The 22,347-nt window shown below is 39.4% G+C and overlaps 1 protein-coding gene and 1 long non-coding RNA gene across 2 annotated transcripts in view; one reads left to right on the plus strand and one right to left on the minus strand.

The window, feature by feature from the left end:
* LOC148189351 (uncharacterized) overlaps positions 1 to 22,347 on the minus strand; it is a 169,661-nt gene that overhangs the window by 62,549 nt on the left and 84,765 nt on the right. Inside the window, exons 2-3 of the long non-coding RNA XR_015776799.1 lie at positions 18,042 to 18,091; positions 17,712 to 17,917 (exon numbers count right to left, since the gene is read on the minus strand). This is a non-coding gene — a long non-coding RNA (uncharacterized LOC148189351). The remainder of the gene's footprint in view (positions 1 to 17,711; positions 17,918 to 18,041; positions 18,092 to 22,347) is intronic.
* abhd15a (abhydrolase domain containing 15a) lies at positions 4,744 to 22,122 on the plus strand. The gene is made up of 3 exons (XM_042487442.2): positions 4,744 to 5,773; positions 17,502 to 17,854; positions 19,496 to 22,122. The coding sequence occupies exons 1-3, from the start codon at positions 5,231 to 5,233 to the stop codon at positions 20,148 to 20,150; spliced, it is 1,551 nt and encodes a 516-aa protein (XP_042343376.2). The 5' UTR covers positions 4,744 to 5,230; the 3' UTR covers positions 20,151 to 22,122.

The raw sequence follows: 22,347 nt of genomic DNA on the forward strand, positions 1-22,347 counted from the left end.
TAATGAGGCAGAACCAGGATAGCTAATTTTAACAGTCACAATCAGTCTTCATGTTAAGCTACGCTAACTGCCTACAAGCGTCACATTTTTTTGTACAGACATGAGTGGTATCCATATTTTTAATCTAACTCTTAGCAAGAAAATATATTTCCCAAATTGTCAAACCACTGCTTTAAAATAGAAGCGTTGTCGTGTTATTTTTATCATGGATAATAGGCTTTTGCCCTTTAAATTTAAGCTCTCAAAGTAAAACATTTCTATTACACAACTGGCTCCCTCATACAGATTGTACCCAAGGTTCGTCTGCCACAGTCAAGATGTGTAAATTTCTGCAGAATCGCAGCCAGGAGACCTCATTCATTAAATTTCTTGTGAGAGAAAGTGAAACCTCTGGGCTACATCTTCATTTCAGCCTGGTACTTTTCCTTTTCTGTCAGCACTCCTGGTGAAAGACTCCAGATTCTGCTTGTCAAAGCACAATGTTTGATTGCAGATTAGGTGGTGTGTGTGTTTGCGTGTGTCCAAGGTTGTCATCCGGGGTCAATGACTGGAAAAGTGAAAGGGTTAAGCTCTTCCTTTCTTTCTTGAACCCAGGAGACAACTTTGCATTCATTTATGTAACTGCTTGAATAAGATAACTACAAAGACTCCTTGTCTACTCTGGAGGATATCTGTGCATGTTTTCTTCATCACTTGATGGTTAAACGTCTCTAATTTGGTAAATATGATGTTGACATAAAACAAAATACTTACATGGGCTGAATATTTCATTAAACCTTACCCTTACCTCAGACACGTTAATCACCCTAAAAGTAGCATTTTTGCCTCTACATTGTCCAACATCTAGGCTATTTCTCAACTAAATTCTTTGTTGTCAATAAACCTAAAGACGAGAGTCAGGGTCTTCAAACACAGGGCAGCACTGTCTGTTTGTTGGAGACAACCTTTGTGACATTTTCAAAGGTCTTTGACCGAGTGATGCTACATAAAATATCACACACACACTACTCCGTCAGTCCAAACCTTATCTATTCTAGTCGCTTCTATCTGGTCCCAAACTTTAGATTGACTTGTTGGCCTTTTTCTTCTTCATCTCCTTTCATCATAACAAACTGTATTATTGTATCTGCATATTTCTTTATCTCTTGTGACCTTCTTGGAAAAATCGACAGCGTTCTGGCATCAATGCATCCTTTCATCATTCCTCACTGACTTTTTATGGTGTGAAAAATTTAACATCTATTTTCAATCCATTACAGATTAGATCAGTGAGACAGGATATTAAACTGCAGTCAATACGGATGTCACAGTTTACTTCATAATAAAAACAAGCGCTTGACAGACATGTAAGCTCACATTTTGTCTGAAGCATACAACACTATAGAATGTGACATACAGGCAATGAACGAGCTTAGTGATCTGCCAAATATGTACATAGAAGAAATGGCTTGATCAAAATACCATCACTTTTTAATGCTTTTGTAAATAATTTCATTGGTTATTCTTTTTTAATATCTGAAATATATTTCTTTCTTTAGACTGAGTTCCAAAAAATATAACCATAAGTCAGTTTCAAACCAAAAGTGTTGGGTGATTTTACCAAATGTCTCAAACAGACTGTGCTCCTCTTGGTGGCTAATGGTAATTTATCTCTAGCTTAGGCTAAAATTCAATCATTTCAAGGCCAATATAACAATTGCTAATAAATAAAATCCAGCTGCACCTGCAGCTTAGACTAACTTTCTTTAAAAACATCTGACTGACATACAAGAATAACAGGAATTATCATTAAATATATTATTTTCAGGACATTTGGGAAAAAAGGAAATGAAAAAAAAGTATTCTAATGCATGTTTTGCTTGAAGGGCTTTAAATTAATGTTACGCAGATAACAATCCTGGGAATTATGTCTACAGACGTCTTATTAAAGTGAAGGATGGGAGTGTTTTAATAGACCACCACAGAGCCTTTACAATTACACAGTGAGAGATCATCTTCCCATAGGACTGCAACAACTGAGATGCTTATCACACACAAATGGGAAGTGTCTCATGAGCGATGTCTGGAACGACATACTGGGTGAATTAACATAATAAAACTTCCCCCACCCAGCTCAATAATGCACCAGCTGTACGCTGTTCTGCTCTGGCATTCAACATGTCTCTGAGGTGATACTGAGATCCTTCCAGCCACTCATTTGTCTTTATTCTCTGCTTGGCATCTCCCATTTTGCCATTTGTTTTTCATTTTCCATTGGCTAATCCGCAGGAATGGCGTGGCACTAAAAATTGGAACACAGTGATCTACTGTCATGTCACTTTCCGATCGGAGTTGTTTTCTCTCGCTCGCACACACCCTGCGGGTTCACAATGCCATTCGTTTATGTTCAGCAGGCTGCAGCGCTTTGTTATGCTGCCACCAGTTTAATGAGTGTCCAAAACAACATGTTCCTCAAAAACAGATGGCACAGCCACAGCTTTCCATGAAATCTATTACTGTTACATAAGTAACACTAAAGTGTGTTTGTGACTCATTAAGATGCCAATTAAGTACACTGTGAATCTCTGAATGTGCGGTAACAACCATGGCATGTCAGTTGTTGTGCCTCAGAATGTGAAGCTTACAATGCAATGATTAAAAGCCGGAGAACATCAAATCCATGGGTCCTACGCATAAACAGACTCTGTCTCTCTCTTTTCTGAACAGACTGTAGCCTATAGTTGCTGTGTGATGCCTTTGCTATGGTTAATGAGGTTTGCTTGGATTAGAATGCTTAAGCGAACACCTTTTTATCTTAAAGTATTAAGAATTCCCAAGGTGAGCTAAAACTGCAGTACCATGTTTATTTACAAACCTTTAAACTGAAAAAAGGCTACATTTACTGCATAATTAAAGACAACCGAACAAGTCTTCACAAAAGAGATGTTTACAGACGAGTTTTACAATAAAAGCTAGCAAAAGCATGTAGGCCCTAAAAGCAAAATACTTAAAACTTTAGACAGCTGGACAAAATACTCATTTATTTTGAAGGTCCAGTGTGTAGTGTTTAGGGGTATATATTGTCAGAAATTGAATATAATATGTTTTCATTTGTGCACAATCACCTAAAAAAAGAATTATTTTGATTTTCAGTCCCTGAGAATGAGCCATTTATGTCAATATAGAGAGAAAGTCCTCGTCTATGGAGATTGCCATGTCACACTGCCATGTTTCAACAGTAGCCCCAGACGGACAAACCAAACACTGGCTCTAGATTGGGCCATTTGCTACTGTAGTTTGCAGCCTTTCATATTGAGAGACTCAGAAAAACCCTGACTTTTTAAAGTTAAACTTTCTTTTCAGCGCTTTTACCGACTTAAATCCACTGGTCAATCTGTTGGAGAGAGAGACCTATAAAAACCTCCTGAACATCTTAAACAACCACATGCACTCACATTCACACCTATGGCCAATTTTTAGTGCTGACAAAGGGGGAACATGCAAACTCCGTGCAGAAGGGCTCCCAGACCTCGGGCTTGAACCCAAAACGAGTCTGGTTTGTGACGTGCCAGATATTGTCGGCGAAACACTGATTTGGAACGTGAAACTGCTTTAATCAGTGTTTTTACTGGTTTAAATCAGAGTCTGTTTGTTTTGAAGAGGAAGAGATCTCTGCAGATAGTTTGGCTCCTGAGAAAAACCTCCTGAACAAAGAATTTTAACCAGTAGATGTTTCAGCTGGTTGAATATGCAATCCAAACCACTAGATGCCACTAAATCCCCCTAAACCCCCCTAAATCTTACACATTGTTCATTTATATATGCTTGAAATAAGATGATCCCTCTAGCGCTGATGATGTGAAGTCTTACTTCAAACAGAATGCAGCAGTAACACAATGAAAACAAAAAAATTGCCAATATATATCTTTTAAATTAAATATCTTACAAATGGGCCAAATCAGCCAACTGCAGCCTTAAGGAAAAGTTATATTTTCGCCCATTGTTCAAATCCCTTGTCTTTCACACAGAGGAGAGGAGGACTGCTTCACAGATGATAATCTCGATCTGCCCTACATCTTTCAATATATTTAATTTAAAATTAAAATGTTCTTGCTCTCTAGTTCCTTGCTCAGTCATTAATGAATGGCCTATTTTTAATCTGTCTGAGTTTCATAGATAGTATTTGGAGGATGGATGAGGGGAAAAAGCAGATAGGAGGTTATCGTATTACATAAAATGTTAGAAGCTTGAATCCCACTGGATGTCTGCAGCGCTCACAGTGCATCACAATCTGCATGTCCAAAGAACGCTGGCCTACTTTTACCCTGTCCTTCAATTTACAGTCACAAAACTGAGACACTGAAGTCAACCTGAAGTTGTTTTGTTACACAACAGAAACCAGCTTAGCAGGTTACATTACATTACATGGTCACCACCAAAGAAGCCCCTTATTGGAAGTTATAGGCGGTCTCTCCAGATCTCAGGATTATTAATGTGTGTTTATCTGTGTGTGTGTGTGTGACTACAATTTCATTGTACTGTACATTGCCAAAATTCATTCACAAATTCACTGAACTGATAGTGATGAGCACTACATTTTTAATGGCAAGTCTCTGTCTGCCTGTTTCTAGCACAAAGAGAAAGAGAGAGACATAGGGGACCGCTGACACATATTCAAAGAGATAATCTAAAAAAACACGCATTGCGTTGTACTGGGAGTACAGGAAGTAATAATGGGGTGATAATGGCAGAGCTCATCATGCACGGAGTACCTGCTCACTTTGAGGGGGGTTGGACATGATTGGAGGCGTTCCCAGCACCAGGAGCGCGTCGCTCACACACAGACATTTCTTGCACTCCCAGCTGTTGGGGTTGAAGCACCGGTCAGACACAGCCCCGCACATGTTTGGTTAATGAAACCAGTTGGCGCTGGGTGCATGAAACACGGACGGAATTTCCTCGTTAGTTGAAAAAGTGCCTACAGAAATGGAGACATGAGGTCGGGCTTGGAACGAGCAGAGTCGCTGCGTAACTGAGACAGCACGCCCACAACGACGAGGAGACTGGTGCGCTTTGGCACCAAACTTCACGGACGAGCTGAGCATCAATTTAGGAAAAAAGATCGGCACACTGTAAGGCTGCTTCCACGGACTGTTTTTATGATGTAAAATTTGTAATGATTAAACTTGAGATCTAGATAACGCGTGGAAAGCGCTCTGTTGTGCTCACTTTGCTCTCCCCAACCGTGCCAATGCTGGAATGGCTTGTGGCTCTGTGCATTGTGATCCTGGTGGTCTTAATCTGGCCAGGCTCCAAATATTTTGGCACCGAGGGCCAGTCGGATGCTTTGCTGCAGGGACTGGGGATTTCACACCAGGCGACGAAGGACAAGACCGGGCGGTGCGCTTCAGAGCGAGGAGGGAGCGACGGTGCCCAGACGGCCTATGCGGGTGCAGATGAGAAAGCACGCACCGTGGCACTGATCTGCAAACCGTCCGCGCTGGCCAACTATCTCCTGAAACACTGCAGGACTTTCAGTAATTACTCGCCGTGTGTCGGCTGGACGTGGCGGGCCAGCGCCTTACTCCAGAGCGTGTACGAGGCGTGCTGGCCGTACGACAGCCCGGTCCAGTTTGTGCGGGACAACCTGCAGCTCAGTGATGACGGGCTGGTGTCCTTAGACTGGGCTGTGCCTTCCTACCAGAAACGACGCCGGACCTCCAGTCACTCCACCAGTCCCGTTCTGCTCATCATCCCAAACTCTTTTGGGAAGATCACTAGAAATGTGTTAAAGGTGCGTTTTTGGCTTCTTTCACAAACTTCACATTATAAAAATGGTCCAATAATAGAGGTGAGGGGACATGAATGACTACATATTAGATGATATTCATGTAGAAACCGAACACACAAAAGAACAAAATGATGCTCAAGTTATATGAAGTTATAGAAAAGTTAAAAATCATATAGCTGATTGCTGAACACATGGTCCCTAAAGCAAGCTTCAAATATTCCACAACGCTGATATCCTGTTAATGGTTAGAAATATCTGTTTTCAAAGTGTCTGCAGACACTAACAGTCTCATTTTTCTGAATCTGTACATAGCTAGAAACCCATTTGTATCCATTTCATTGACAAAGGTCAGGATGTCCACAATTGATGCAGCTTAAACTGAACGTGTGAAGCCTCTCTTTGTATCTAATCTGTGTCAAAGCATGAGTCAACATGGTGAAAATTATACTCCAGCAGGTGCACGAGAGTGCATTGTGTCCAGCTAGTCACTGATTCCTACATTCAAAGGTATACTTAACTCACAAAATGATGATTTGTATATGAATTAGTCAATCTGTGTTACCTTGAACTGTGACTGGCATGCCTCCACAGAAAACCAAACAATTTATTGATTGATTTGGGACCTCAACAAAGGCAAAACTACTCACACAACTTGTGCAGTAAGTCTCATTTATCCAGTTGTATGCTCAGTACTTCCCAAACATATGCATTTTTACTAGAAAAGTATTGGGGTCTGGCTTTGAGGCGAGCATAGATAAGTTTCACTAAGTTCAGTTTTAAACCGTTTTCTATGTCGCACAAATTAACTGTGCGGGAGTTTATAGATGGATGTTCTGTTTTGTTGTTAAATGTGGTCCTCAATCAATTAATACATCAATATGGTTGCCTTTTTTCCATGGAGGCATGTATGAAAAACAACATTTTCTTCATGGCATGACAAAATGATTTACAAATTGAAAAACAAAGTCATTTTGCAGGAAAAGTATTCCTTTAAACTGTGTCATTAACTTCGTAGCTGCTCTTTGTCTCTTATCTATGTTACAGCATGAGTCAACATGGTGAAAATGTCAGTGCAGCAGCTGCGTCAGAGTGCATTGTTTCCTATTATTTACTATACATGTGACAGTAACATTTCTACACTACACAAAGCATACATGAGCTTTTTCATAGCTGAAATAAAGCCAATTATTTTCGAGGGTCGAAACCAGAAACATGCAAGACACATACAAGGACAAGTATTTCAGCTTGTCAAAAGAGAAGTCAGACATCCAGTCATTTTAAAAGAAATGTGGGAAGATGTCAGTGCAAATCAACAATGGCAATTTTGGCAAAGGTATCCACTTGAGCTAAAGCCATGGCAAGCTCAGTTGGAAGAAAAGTGCAAAAGGGTAAAAAGAGCAGATGCAGAAGCAGCACCAGTCTTTCAACTGCTCTTTCAATACACTGACTGAGGTAATTGAGTGAGGGATTACAAAGCATCGCTTGACTTGAGGGGCCTGGGGAAGTGCAGTGCTGCTCCACATGACTGCCTGTTGGCTCTCGCACCACACTGGACACCTGGCATCCTGCTAGCTCATTTCATTTCATACAGTTCGCTCTGTGTGCAAATCCGTCACAGGCTCGCTGTCAGCTCCATGTCACATATAACAACTCTGCAAGAACTCAGCACTCTAACAAAACTGAATGTGTTTGACAGTAATCTAAAGTGAATAACTTATTTATTATAAAAATTAATAGGGACTGACAGATGATGAAAAGAAATGGGAACAAGCCATGGAGAAATTTTAAAAATTGAGGGGAAAAGGGGAAACATTATAAAAAATGTGGTGACTTAAAGCTTTACCACAGGAAAAGCATAATGATTGAGGGATGCAAAGTAATTGTCACACAGATCTGTGCCTCATGCTTTTTTGGGCCATCATCAGAGCAGAGAGTATTTGTGATGCTGTCAGCCAGTTCCGCTTGTGAGGGCTGGAAGCTGAGGCACCACAAGGGATATACACCAATTAGGATTGTTCCTGTCACTGGTGTGTATAACCCAGTGTGTGTGTGTGTGTGTGTGTGTGTGTGTGTGTGTGTGTGTGTGTGTGTGTGTGTGTGTGTGTGTGTGTGGGGGGGAGAGAGATAAAAAGAGCTCATGTTTTCGTCGGCACAGACACACACACACACACGTGGGTCTATATCCGTGACATAGAGAAGAAACAGAGAGGGAAATGTAGATTGTTTTTGGAGCGTGTGGGCTTGTGGTCCCTGCGCCCTTCTCTTTTACACAGCACATTTCAGGAACTCATGAATTTATGAATGAGCCATCTTCTCTTGAATCATTCATATTTTTACTCAGAGTTTCTCCTGTGCTTCTTTGTCTATGTGGTCTGCCATGATTCATATTCACTAACATAACAGTGTAAGTAAACGCTGGTACAGCACCTGCAATCATAAAGTCTTTTCAGTGGTGGTATTTTTTGGGTCAGATTTTGAAACATGCCAAATTCTCACATTTATTTATTCTTTCAGTCAGTCAGTGAGGTGGTTAGTTAGTTAAATCACTGCACTGAATGACATTACTAATAGTATTATATAACACATTTAGCAAATATATGTTTCCATTCATTTCTCTGTTTTATTCTTTGTGTTTTTTAAAGCAGTAACTCTACATTTAGACATAGTCAGGCAAATTTATTGATATAGCACATTTCATACCCAAAGGCAATCCAAAGTGCTTTACAGATAAGTCAGTTAAAGTAAGAGTGCATTGTGGCCCAATCACAAAGCATGTTTCAAAGGGCTGTGCAAATAATAATTTCAATTTAAATATTATCTATAAAGCCCATTATCACAAATCACAATTTGCCTCAGAGGGCGTTACAGCATACAACATCCCTCTGTCCTTGGAACCTCACAGCAGATGAGAACATTTTTAGGGAAATACACTTAATTCAGGGTTCATTTATATTCTAAGTAATAAATTCCCATGGCTTTTAGGCAAATATTCATGACTATACATTCTCTGAAACGTTTGTGTATACATGGATGATAAGAAAAAAAAACATGTCAAAGTGCACTTGTCAGTTTTGTAAAATATGGAGCCAGTCCAAAATGTATAAGCCTTTGCATACACCACATGCAAATCTGGCATCTTTTTGGCTGCTGGGAAACATGACCTGAAAAAGCTGGCTTGTGTCATGTGGGATAAGTGAGAATTAGCCACCTTTAGCGCCTATAGTACCTCTGCAGTTTGGGCTTAATTCCTAGACACAGCACCTGAAAAACCTGTTTTGTGGACAAGAGGGAAGCGCTGGAGCTGGCAGTGGATGTAACACTGGTGAAAAAGCTGGTGATCGGAGTTGATTCGCGTGTGATAGTGCCTAACATTACCTCCTTTAGCATGACTAGCTAGTGCTGCATCTCCCATGTTAAAAATACTAAATGTTGAACGATCACCAACGACCAACGACCACACACCCATTTCATGGTCTCTCTCGTGACATGCCCTACACTCGTCGAAGAAACCCAGGTATTATTAAATCTGCATTTTCCTGGCATTGCACAAACTTGCATCTTGTCAAAGAACAAACTGCCACTGAGATTAAAGTCTGACGTTACTCACGCAGAGAGCAACATAATGTCAAGTGACAAGACTGATCTGCCCGAGTATTAAAGTGCTGTTTAACCAAAATAGATTTTCCTCAGTTGATTTTTTTAGCTGAACCACATATACTGAATTATACAGGTGACACAAAATTCCATGACTTCTCCACAACATTCTGGGTTTATTTATTTTTCTGAAACCTCTGCAGGCCCTGAAAATTGCTACTTACAAATTCCATGACATGCTAGGTTTTTCTTGACTGTACAAACTCTGTTCTTTGTTTTCTAGCTGAGTGTTAGATGAGAAGGTTAATACCACTCAACTATTACAGCGTCATCCATCCTCTCATAACTTTAGCTAAGAAAGCAAAGATGCATATATCCTAAAACACCAGTTCATTTAAACCAGCATTAAATTGATCTAACATCTTAAGTCAAAGCAAGTCTACATAGACAGCTAACTCATAAAATAGTTACATCCCCTGATCTCAACCATAAACTACCTCAAATTTATCCTGTTTTTATTCTCAGCTTCACAAAGAGGTCATGTAAAAAGCCCAGTTTAATATACTGAAGGTGTGTAAAGACATGCCAGAATGAGCTCCATATGCGGCAGCCTGTTTCACCATTAAAAGCTATGTGCTGAAAGGCTATAAATGTTCCTGGAGGCAGACATCCAGCTGTTACAGCCGCCCTGACTCACATGATTTACATGCGTCACACTTTCCTGACAGAGCAGATACATTTTTGAGCAGTTCTTAACATAATTTTGTGACCTAGTTAAACTTTTTATCCAGTATCCTTTGGGCATTCATTTTTGCTTCAGGCTTCATGTCTTATAGATACTGTATGAGACGTTATATAATCTGGTCATTATGTGTAATTTACCATTCAGCACTTAGATAATTGTTTTTCAGACCCTTCTTTTTCACTTTCTGAGTTCTGCTAAGAGTTTTCCAGATTCCTTGCGGGATGGGATAATTGCTTACCACTCGTGCAGTAAATGTGGGAAAGTTTCACTATTAACAGTCACAATTAGATCAGCGAGGGAGGTCATAGTGGCAGTAATACTTAATCAGTTTTGTGTTGAAAATTTCTAAATCACGGAAACATCACCAGAAGTTCAAAGCACAAGACCCAACATAGACAGGACACAAATGTACCAACATATAGCTACCAAGCATACTGTAAATCAAAAACTTGCAATGATATCACATTATTTTTAGGAAATTCCTCAGTTTGGTGTTGACACACGGGGTCAGTCTGTAGTAGTAAGACATTGACTTTATGTGCAAAAAAGTGGTAGGAGTGTGTGGAGTCAACACATGGAGATACAGAGAGAAACTTCCCCGGACGCTCAGCAATGTGCAAACATGTCCCCACACTTTTTCCAATATCAGTGCCCTTCCCTACCTGGGAAATTAAATCTGCCTATTGGTATTTGGCATTTGCCTATGACTCATGGGAGATGGGGATTTTTTTTCTTTGCTTAAATGACAAGGTTTCAATTTTTACCAACCAGTGAAGTAGTAGGTGCTCATTTACCTTCGAATATGGACAGAAAACGCCACTTATGTACTTTTGACGCCTCTGACTCTACGTCATCAACATGCACTCCAATTTGAAGTTTTATTCAAGTTATTTTTTCACCCATTCATTATCTTTTTCTTCTTCACATTTCTAAAACTTATCATGCCATTTACTTTGTGCCTTCCTTACAAGTTGTGTTACCCTCATAATTTGCTGTGGGTCTATGTATCATATGAGTGATGGTTTAGTGATAGATTAATTTCTATGATATATTTTTGTCTTTTTAAATCTACTTATGTATTTTTATTTTCTTCCTTGTTATTGCTTTCTCCTCTGTTGTTACAGGTTGTGAGAGGAGGTTGGGTGGGGCTGGTAAAGTCGGTAATGCCCTGAGAATTTCAATAAAAAAAAAATATATATATATTAAAATAAAACCTTTACAGTAACACCAAAAAACCCTCTATGACAAAGTCCAATTTTATGGAGGCTTGTGGAACAGCAGCTACTGTTGGTTGAAAAAAGTTTGGAAGCTCAGATCTTGATATTTCATTTAATTGAGCCAGAGGAATAAACTTCCAACGGCAAAATGTTTTAATGTCCATCATGTTTGTGAGACTTCACAAGACTCAATATTTTGGGCACCATGATTTTCTTTAATCTTAAAAAATCATCTTTAGCAGCTGCTGCCATGTTAGATAGAAGTTTTTTTCTGCTGCTTGTCTGCTGTGAAGAAAGACCTCAAAGAACAGACACTGCTTTGTTTAGCTTAAGTTCATAAAATTAGTTGTTTGGACAAACTGCCAAACGATTAATTATAAAGATGGCATTTGTTATGTAACAAGTACAGTAACTTTTAATCCAGATTTGTATTAATTCTTTGAACAGTCAGATCTCACTTAGTTCATTAGCAGAGCACTGAAATTATTACAAGAGATGATGAATGAGCTGATACAGTAATATAATGTTGCCAGATACATTTAGATGAAGATGACATTATTCCACAAAATTCTCCCTTATTTCTTAAATGTTGGCTGCACTCATGCACAGAGGAGCAAATCTATTCCCTGGACATTTATCACAGGCCTGTTGAAGAGTATTTAGGGAAACTATTGACCTGAATAGAGGACAGAGCATTGTCGTGAGATGCTTTGTTGCCTTCAAAAGGCTTCTAATCGAATAACATCCTTAATTTAACTTGATTTGTGGCAACATGTCATAAGGGAGCTGCTGAAGTTTGTTTAACACCAGAGGAGGTCTCACAGAACTAGATCACACTTTTCAACATGTTTTAAAGGGAATATTGTTGAAGCACCCCTTTTAAATGTTATCTGTCCAATAAGTGGCTGTTTTCAGGTGTTATTCGGTTCCAGTTCCATTAAGTTCCAGTTGCTTAAGGTTTCAGTTACGATGGGTTCCAGTTGTGTTAGCTTCCAGTTAAATAAGGTTTGAGTTGTGTGAGGTTCCAGTTGCTTTTGGTATTAGTTTTGTTAGGTTCTAGTTGCATTAGGTTTCAGTTGCTTTTGGTATCAGCTGCATTAATTTCCAGTTGTGTTAAGTTTAGGTTGCCTTTGGCATCAGTTGTGTTAAGTTCCACTTGTGTTAGGTTTCAATTATGTTGGGTTCCAGTTGCATTAGCTTCCAGTTAAATTTCCGTTGCATTAGGTTCCATTTGCCTTTGGTATTAGTTTTGTCAGGTCTCAGTTGCATTAGGTTTCAATTGCATTGGGTTCCAGTTGCATTAGCTTCCAGTTAAATTCAGTTTAAGTTGTTTTGCGTTCCAGTTGCCTTTGGTATTAGTTGTGTTAGATTTAACTTGCTTTTTTGTTATTAGCTGTGCTAGTTTCCATTGCCTTTGGTTTAAGTTGCTTTTGGCATCAGTTGTGTCAGGTTCCAGTTGTGTTAATTTTGAGTTATGTTAGATTGCAGTTGTGTTAGGTTTAGGTTGCCTTTGGCATCAGTTGCATTAGATTCCAGTTGCCTTTGGTGTTAGTTGTATTAGGTTCCAGTTGTGATAGGTTTCAGTTGTGTTAGGTTGCAGATGTGTTAGGCTGCAGTTGAGTTAGATCCCAGTTGCATTAGTTTGCAGTTTAAGCTGACTTATGTTTCAGTTGCGTTAGATGTCAGTTGCATTAAGGCATAGGTAAAAAAAACTACTTTGTTAGCTTTTTTAAAAGGTCACGGTTTGGGTTTAAATAATTATGTTAGTTATGTGACTTACGTGATGCAAATTAAGTATGTTATGTACGTAACAATTAAGTATGTATATAAGTCTCCTGATGTCTTTAATTTCATTTTGCACGAGATAAACAGTTGTTTGTTTGACCCCTCAATACACCACTGGGAATTGTTTGCTCTTTATACTAGGTCACATGGCTTCCTCCTTTCTCCTGTCATAATTACTGCAGTCACTAGAGGTCATTGCCGAACAATAAACACAAACAATATCTTTCGAAGGTAGAGTAGGATTATACTATCTTAAATCTATGCTTTGCTGACAACTCGAAGTGTGTGGTTGAAGCCGTCTAGTATTTGTGTCTTTAATGTCATTGTTTCAGTACAGCGGGGGAGGAAAATAAATGCTGCCTCTTTGTGAGAGTGTGTGTGTGTGTGTGTGTGTGTGTGTGTGTGTGTGTGTATAAGACGGACAGTGTGTAGGAGAGCTGGCATGTTGACCAGTGTCTGGACTCCGTGCTGAAGGAATTTGTCACTGAGCTGACAGTTTATCAGCTCTGGCAGAAAACTGCTGGAGCAGCTGCTGTTCGTTTTGTTACTTTTCCTGCAATGACGCTGAGATCTCTAAAAAATATAAATTCACACTGTCAAGATGACATTTAAGGGAAAGTATTGCCATAAACTTCATGTGCACAAATGTGAACTAGAAAGAAAGGTGAAGTTACTAAATTTAAAACTAATAAATGGTCACATTAAGGAAGCACTCAGCTCAAGTGTTTCCTCTAACCTGGTGAATTTATCAGATTATCCAAAATATATTCTCCTTTGGTCATGAATCACTGCCTCACTTGAGAACAGATGATAGGTTTTTAGGTTCTGGAGACAAATGAAAATACAGATACAGGTTTGCAATATTTTTGGATTCAGTGGAATCTTCCATTCATTTTATTAGCCTCAAGGTGTGTTTAATATCTAACGCTGAGAAGTTGTTACTCATCATTCATTTTGTCTGTTATTGTGGGTAAATCAGACAGTGCATCACCACAGTGACTCTATTAATACCTGAGCAGGACCAAATCATTTCACACTCTGTTCAACTGAATTTAATTTCAGCAACGTTTATCATTTAGTTTCTGTAATATATGAATATATCTCTAATCCTCTCTGTATCATTGGCAGTTAAACTGAACTCAAGTGAATTTGGCAATTAAATGCATTTGAAACAGCTCTACTCCTCCTCTCATAATGCAAAATATTATCTATGGAACAAGCTAGGGAAGATGCTAATAAATGAGTGAATGAATGATGTTCTGGTGTATTAGCTCTGCTCAGAGCTCTCCTGACACTGCCTGGCAATGTATCTGGCCATGCAAACCCCATTTTCATACAGACAACCAGAAAGTGCCAAAAATCCTACTGCAGTCTTTCTTAGCTGGTAAATATTTAATGTAGCAATTCTGCAGCTCTGCCTGCACTCCCACTGGGATTTCTGCAGATATAAGCAGACTGTAACTCATTTCATATCTGACAATTTATTTGCACAGGCTACCACCATTGTTCCTGACCACAGACTTGTGTGTGACAAACAGAGAACTGAACTCTGCTCCTGTGTGTTTCCAGACACTGTAATGGATTGAATCATTTATTCTGAAGAGCTTACGCTGGAACAATCTCTTATTTTCAGTCTTTCTCTGCATGGAGAGCTTTTTGGTGTAATTTATATTTTATTCATTTCATTTCTCCTAAGCTCGGAATCAAAAAACTCCAGTATTTCTAGAGTTATTTCCCCCATTTTATTGTGTTATAAGCTCAGGTTTAAGCTTACTAAAGATATGTCATAAGTATTTGGGGTTTTCTGCTCAACTTTTAGAACATAATAGAATAATGTCATTTAAGAATATGCTTAATACGTTACCAACACTTACTGTGATATCATGAACAATATTAAGGGTTTAGCAAAAAGAGAGGTTTACAATAATAGCCAAAGCTACAAAAAGTTATAGATTTACTCTTCCTTCTTTCCTTAAAACCTTCACAGTAATGTTGCTAGTAAACAAGTGTTTACTGTAAACATGATTCTTGAGAGCCGGATTCTTGAGAGCCTTAAAAGCAAAAGAAAATGATGCCAAATGTTTATGCTCGAGCCTGGTTTTGAAGATGAAAAGGCTTTTTGGTGAGCAGAATTTACAGATCTGAAACACATTTTCACTGATACCTGCTTTATGAAACCCACTTGATAATTTGTTATTATAATCAGTTTTACATAATGCCTTGGGGAGCCAAATGCTAAATCATGCATTTTTTTGCGCACAGTAGTTTGTAAACTTTGAGCATATATGATTCTCCTGCATTCTGCACAGCTTTTTATGTGCTGAATAAAACTTAAAGTCTTGCCAAGTTTACAACATTGATTAGAAACATTTACACATCTGAATTTCAGTTAAATGAACACAAAGAAGACATTACTTCCCATTCACTCATCTAGCATTTTCTTACATTCATTCACTCAGGCCAAATGTCTCATATCATCACATTTTTATCAAAATAATAATAATCATAATAGTCAACTTTCAAAGAAACACTGAGTACTGATAATTATCTAAACACTGCAGCTAACTGAAAGGGAAGACTACCTGCCAAAGACATGAGATCACAGGTTTCCATACTGGAGCCCTTTCTGTCCTTGTGTGCCAAGTTTGCTCTGAGCCCAGTTCAAGGAGAGCTGCATCGTGTCTGAGCTGAGCATCTGACTGTGGGCTGCATGGACATCATCGTAGCTAATGAGACTGTGCATCATGTTGGCCTCTACACTGTCTCAGAACTGCCTCAGTGTTGACAAGCTGATGTAAATAATCACCACGGGGAGGCCTCTTTGTTTTGCCAGTGATGTTTGCTTATTTAGGTTACATTATGAAGAAATATGTTGGGATGCATAACTCTTATTTGCTGAGGCTCATCTTTGCAAAACCAAGAAGCCTAATATTGTTTCTCTAAATCTTAGACTTAGTCCTTAGACTTAAGGACTTAATGATTACTTTGTTCTCTTTCAATGAACTGATGACAGTTGAACCAATTCTGTAGTGTTTCAGCGTACAGTGGCTGATCAGTGCAGCAAAAGAGAGCAACATTTAATCCTGTAGTTTTACTATGTTCTCACTTCCCCCAGAAACTGTTTATTTCTTTTCCATACTATAAAAAGTACCATGCTGTTTTCAGGTGTTACAACTGCAAAGACATTTAGTGGAACAAAATGGAAACTGATCTCTAAAAGGAGGCATTGTTTAGATTTGTGACATTAGACTAAGGAGCAATCCACTTCATATTTTTAGCCCTACCCCTCGTTTTTAAGTGCCATGAGTTAGAAGGGGCAGTTGTTGAAAACTTCCCCTGGTGATGCCTGACATTGCAATTGGCCTACCTTCTCTTGGTAATTCCTCCTGTTGGCTACAGGCATCGTTTTGCTGTTTTCAGGATGCTCACGATTCATTCACTACCTACGTTTCATGCTATCAATAGATCATACAAATCTTCAAATAAAAAAAGAACACAGCTTCAGTACCAGGCGACTAGCAGTGCTCTGTAGACTAATGTTAACAACTGGTGCTCTGACCCTGCCAGTGCCAGATGTACAATAATTATTGTATTTGTACGATAAGTTTGCCCTCTGTACGATGTACGATCAATAATTCCAAAATTGCCGCAATGTACGATAATTTGACCATTTTGACATTTACAATAAGCATTTCTTTAAGTTTACACGTCTCATTTTAACTCATATCCTGGCTTTTCACATGATCTCCTTACAGCCAGTCACGTTTGGTGTTGGCCATTATGATGTGAAAGGCAGCTGTGGGTATGGGTAGATTTGTAGATGTGTCAAACAGTCGTTTATATACTTGTTTACTAAAGTTTTAAACCGAACCTGTTTGATCTCGTGATTGTGAGTGCCATATGATAATTTTTCTTACAATACGATAATTTTGAGCCTCTGGTATCTGCTGCCAGTCTGCACTGATATGACGAGCAGAAACAAGTGCAGCAACTTTGCTACTGGACTTTAGTTGGGGGGAATGTGACATGGAAATGTGGAAAAATACATGGCTGTCATGCACAAATCAGCAGTAACTATGACACGCTACTTAGCTAGCTAAGAAGCTACCAAAACATCGGCATACTGGCAGTTTCTTTTGTTATGCTTGTTATGGACAAAAGGACCATAATACATTGAAATGACAATGAACAAAGATTATACAATTGCTATCGCAATTTTTAAATCCTTTTTTCTTCCTTTTGTTGCTTGTGTCGCTATCCCGCTGATGTTTTTTTATAACACTCGATTTATATAACACTCACACTTTCATAATGCTTACGTAAAACTTAAAACATTTTTTAAAGACACACGGACAGCCTTTGTCATTTTCTCCACCCTCTCTCTCTACAGTTGTGTGAAACAGCACTGTCCCATGGCTACCTCCCTGCAGTTTTCAACCGCCGCAGCCACAATGGCACCCCGCTCACCACCCTAAAGCTGCAACAGTTTGGTGACCCTGCAGACCTGCGTGAGGCTGTGCGCTACATCCGCCACCGACAGCCTGCAGGAAGACTGTATGCCGTTAGCGAGAGCACTGGCTCGGGCCTTTTACTCTCTTACCTGGGGGAGTGTGGATCATCCAGTTACGTGACGGCGGCTGTCTGCCTGTCGCCCGTGTTCCGCTGTCAGAGCTGGTTTGAGAATGGGTTGTGGTGGCCGCTGCAGTGGGCGTTGGTGCTCTACCAGAAGATATGTCTCAGCAGGTATGGGAAATGTGCTGGCGTAGGTGAGGTACTGAGGGATGGATGGAAAAATGGTGATGATACCTGAAGAAAAAAATATTTAAAAAGACTGAAATGAATACAACTTTTTAGGCTTTCATAGGGAGATTCTGGGTCATTACAAGTCTTATTTTAGTTTTGGCCTTCATTTTGATAACATTTTACTCACCAAATAAGTCGCTGAAATCTTGGAGCACAGCAACATCACTGCAACAATATCTGCCAAGCAAAAACCAGAAAAGTCTCAGACAGGTTGGAAATAATCAGAAGTTTTTCCACATTTAGGTAGATTGAAGGCAAAGCCCAATAATGTCCACAACAATCCCTCCTTAGGGCACTGTCACACATGCAGAATGCAGGTGAGTTACTGTTGCCTGCTGAGGTGATGTTTGTGCTGAATGTGTAAAGAAATCTGAATTATTGGTACATTTTCCTTTAGTTTATGTTCCGTGCCTGTTTCCCGACTCACTGCAAGCCAGGCAAAATGTCTCGTGGGGCAGTATTTTTTATGGGCAGAATCATTCAACGTTGGCAAATGAAACACGGCAATAATCAGCGTCTCCTCCACAACAGACAACTTTGCTATTGGTTGAGGCCGTGATTTAGTAGGACAAAGCAGTATAATTCCACGTGATGCAGAGATGTGCATTTGCTTAGCCATTGGAAAGTAATGTTTTTTTTTGCGCCTGTGCTTGCACTGAATGGAAGTGAAAGGGAGGCAAATATTCACTAATGTTAATCTTGCTCATGTGTGACTTTACCCTCACACTAGAAAGGTATATGCACAGCTACAGTAAGAAAGGTGGGTCAAAACTGAACCAAAAATATGTTCAGCAAACCTGTACTTTTTCATTTTAGTGAGGATTGCTTTATTTTCAGCTGTCAGCAATTAACTTGAGTGCAACTTGGTGCAAATATTTAAGTTTTATGTACGTATTATATAAGTATCATTGTTTAGTAAGTATACCTACTACTAAGAAAGATGGCCTGAGTTAAGAAAATATTATTTTATGATACTGGAAACCTGCAAAGAAGTTACATTTTGAAAGATCTAGATGAGGTTTCTGGTTGATGATGTGTAATATGGACATATCCTTTTGGAAAATGGTGCATTAGTTAAGGGGAGCATAATGAGTTTTGGAGGAGAGAATGAGATCAACAGCTTCTTTCAGTCTACCATAGGGAATAAATCATACACTGTCAAGCAGTTAAATAAAATAAAGCCAGACCTTAATAAGGTTTCTGTATGAAGTGTACCATATAACAATGTCAGGCAGAACACACTGTAACAAGGAAAATGATTGAATTTTCAGTGAGCCAACAGGGAGATACAAAGGGATTGTAAGAAAAGCAGATGCAAGTACTTGGTAACAATTTACTGGAAAAGCGCAGACAATTAAGGAGACAATGAAGTTACTGTAGCAACAGATGGCCTGCTCAGTGTCAACTCATTGATTGTGAGAGACATCGTGACCCAGGTACGCTTTCTCAAATCAATGCCACTAGGAGAATAGGAGAATAGGAGACCCATGCAGCTCTCCAAAATTGATTTACTATTTTTTTTTCTTCTTGTCTTGTTTATTTTTGATCTTTTTGTGTATGTGTTTGTGTAATCATGCACAGGTACAAGACGGTGCTGGGGGAGACCATACAGACAGACGCCCTGTTTTCTAGCTGTTCTTTACGGGGCCTGGAGGAGGCATTGTTCTGTCCAACTGGACAAGTGGACTCTGCATCAGCAGCACCAGCAGGGACCAGCTGCAATACTTCAGGTACCTGGGATGGGTATTGGGAACGCAATGAACCCTTGAGAGACGTGGATGAAGTGGCTATTCCTGTTCTGAGCGTGTGCGCTCGAGATGACCCAGTGCGCGGTGACGCCCAATCCACGGTGCCCTTGGAACTCTTTGAGACAAACCCACATTTTTTCCTCCTCCTGACTGACCGTGGAAGTCACTGTGGTTTCTCCACCCAGTCTGAGGAGAGTGCCACTGGTGCATTTAGTGCAGCTGGTTCTGCAGCTGCACCAAACAGTGAGATGGAGAGCCGTCGGACCAAGTGGAGCCACAGAGCTCTGCTGGAATTCTTCAGGGCGACCACAGACTTCTTTGCTGCAGAAGAGAGGGCGAAGCAGCTTGCTGCGAGGAGGCGGGGGCTCGGTGGAGGTGCAGGGGGGAGAGTTTTCCGCCACCGCAGTGTCAGTACATGTAAACGAGTGCCAGCGTGTTCCCATAATATCCATGCCATTTATAACTGGCAGAGGTCCTATACACGATGAGGGAGCCTAATGGAAATTAATGGACTGCACTGATGCTCACTGATACTGTTTAGATTTGGGACGTGGAGGCTGTTTTCCGCCTTCGTGACTCTGAGCTACAAAGTGTTAAGATATTCAAAACTAGAAGAGAGCAGATGTACTGAAGTCATGGATTATTTCAGTGCGTATTGTTCTCATACACTTGGTGTGAGCCATAAAACACTCAGACAAAAAAAAACAAAAACATCATGCTTGCATGCAGTTGTTATACTTGACACTAAACTTTCAATACAGGTGGCTTTATATTTTTCTACAGACTAATACTAATCTCTTCATTGTCAACTGTTAAAATTGAAAGATTCTGTCACATGCATTTATTGATTCATCTGCCTAACATTCAACACAGTTCACACAAGATATTTGAAACGTTGACACTCACTGTAGTGACTTACTGTTTTACTTTTTATCACACGAAAGGAGAGTTATTGGGGAACAAAAATGTTAAAAGCATTAAACTAATCTAAGAGTAGAACGGACATTCTCTTTCAAATTAACATAGCAGGATGGTCAGAGTGTTGATCATTTTTATGTGTGCAGTTGGCATTGCAACCGTTGCAGCAGGCTAACTTCTGTGTAAACAAACTGACATGCAGCAAGTAACAAACTTACTGAGCTAAGGTTTTGCATTGTAACGCATGGAGAAGCATTGTTTGTGCTCTCCAATGCCTTGCTCCTACAGAGAAATTGGGGATTGCTGGGTTTACGTTACAGTTTTATCTTCTGAGAAATGTATCTTGATGCACTTTTCTGTCATAATTTATCATTTTCATTAAAACTGTCAATAAACCGTCTTAGTTAGTCATCTAGTTAATTAGTTCACTTATCCAACAATCACGAGATTTCATTTAACTGAAATAAATCCTCAATTCAAAAAGTTAGACAATATGCTGATCAGCACGTTGTTTCCCCTGCGGTCTCCCTCTGCCTCTCAGCTGTCCACTGAGCAGCGGCTCTCACTCGGTCTTCTGAGGCAGCTACAGCACATCATGCTTTAACAAACATGCTATTACTGGCAACAAAATGAGCAGGAAAATATGGTGAACATTTTAAAGTAAAATATTGCTTATTTGAAAATGCAAATAAGTAACAGCAGACCAAAATGTAGTTCTTAGAGCTGACACTTTACAGCCCCGCTGACGTGTTGGCACAATAAAAACTAATCGCCATTTTCTTTTGTACTACTTCAATGACCATAGTGAACAGTTTGATGTCCTCCTCATTCTGTTTTCATGATTGAATGTTTTGTGCATAGAGTAGAGAGGGAGAAAAATCCAGTGAAAATTTGAAATTAATTTTAGCTATATATCATATGGGTTTAATGAACCTGTCCAGTGTTATTACACACGTTAAAGACAGTTTACTATGTAGGCCATTATCATTCAATTTTCTCTTCTGTACTGGGAAATGTTCTGTGATTGAATCTGTGTGTGTTTGAGTAAAATCTGTGTCATGATTTATTATCAAGCCAGGTGGCTGAAAGCACTTTGTGAGATTTTCTATGTCATCATTAAAACTCTATGCCCTGAGGTTTTCCCCAGCCGACCTGGAGGTGGTGCAGCTGTGAGGGTGGCTGGTTTCTCATACAGGTGAAGCGTTTGAGACTTAGCAGCATAATTTTGCTTGATCTTTTTCTCAAGTCCCTTGAAATTGTGTGATTTGGCTTCAATCTTTTGCATTAAGGTAATACATGATACACATTAAAATGACACAGTTACATAAAGTAACAAATACACTTGCAGCACAACAGTTTGATGAGCAGAAAAAAAAGTCAAGGCTCACAATAGAAAGCATCAGGACACAAAACTATCAGGCACTGTTGTTGATATGATTCTTTTTTCCCTCTGTTTTATAAATGTGCGATACACCTGTTAAGATGTTATATTATGTGATGGAATTTGAAAAATAGAAATATAATAAAAGAACCAAGATGAGATATACACTTTGTTTTGGCAATAAGTCCTGAAAAATAGTATTTACAGGTAAGTAAATTCCTCATTAATGCAGCATGTTGCATCACATATCTTGTTCTCAGTTTCTCACTATTTTTGCATCTTTAAAGCACATCATACTATAGTTGTGACTTGCAGTGTTGTCAAACCCCTGCTGAGTAAATGCTCACAGACACTCCCTATTATAGCACAGTGTGTGTGTGTGTGTG

The sequence above is a fragment of the Plectropomus leopardus genome, chromosome 6 (genome assembly GCF_026936395.1).
Source record: "Plectropomus leopardus strain MGB_pleo_1.0 chromosome 6, ASM2693639v1, whole genome shotgun sequence".
Taxonomy (NCBI): domain Eukaryota; kingdom Metazoa; phylum Chordata; class Actinopteri; order Perciformes; family Serranidae; genus Plectropomus; species Plectropomus leopardus.

Coding starts and splice junctions, on each gene's coding strand:
- abhd15a (XM_042487442.2), top strand. CDS start 5,231: ATGCTGGAATGGCTTGTGGCTCTGTGCATTGTGATCCTGGTGGTCTTA. Junction 5,774..17,501: donor TCACTAGAAATGTGTTAAAG/GTGCGTTTTTGG, acceptor CTCTCTCTACAG/TTGTGTGAAACAGCACTGTC. Junction 17,855..19,495: donor CAGAAGATATGTCTCAGCAG/GTATGGGAAATG, acceptor AATCATGCACAG/GTACAAGACGGTGCTGGGGG.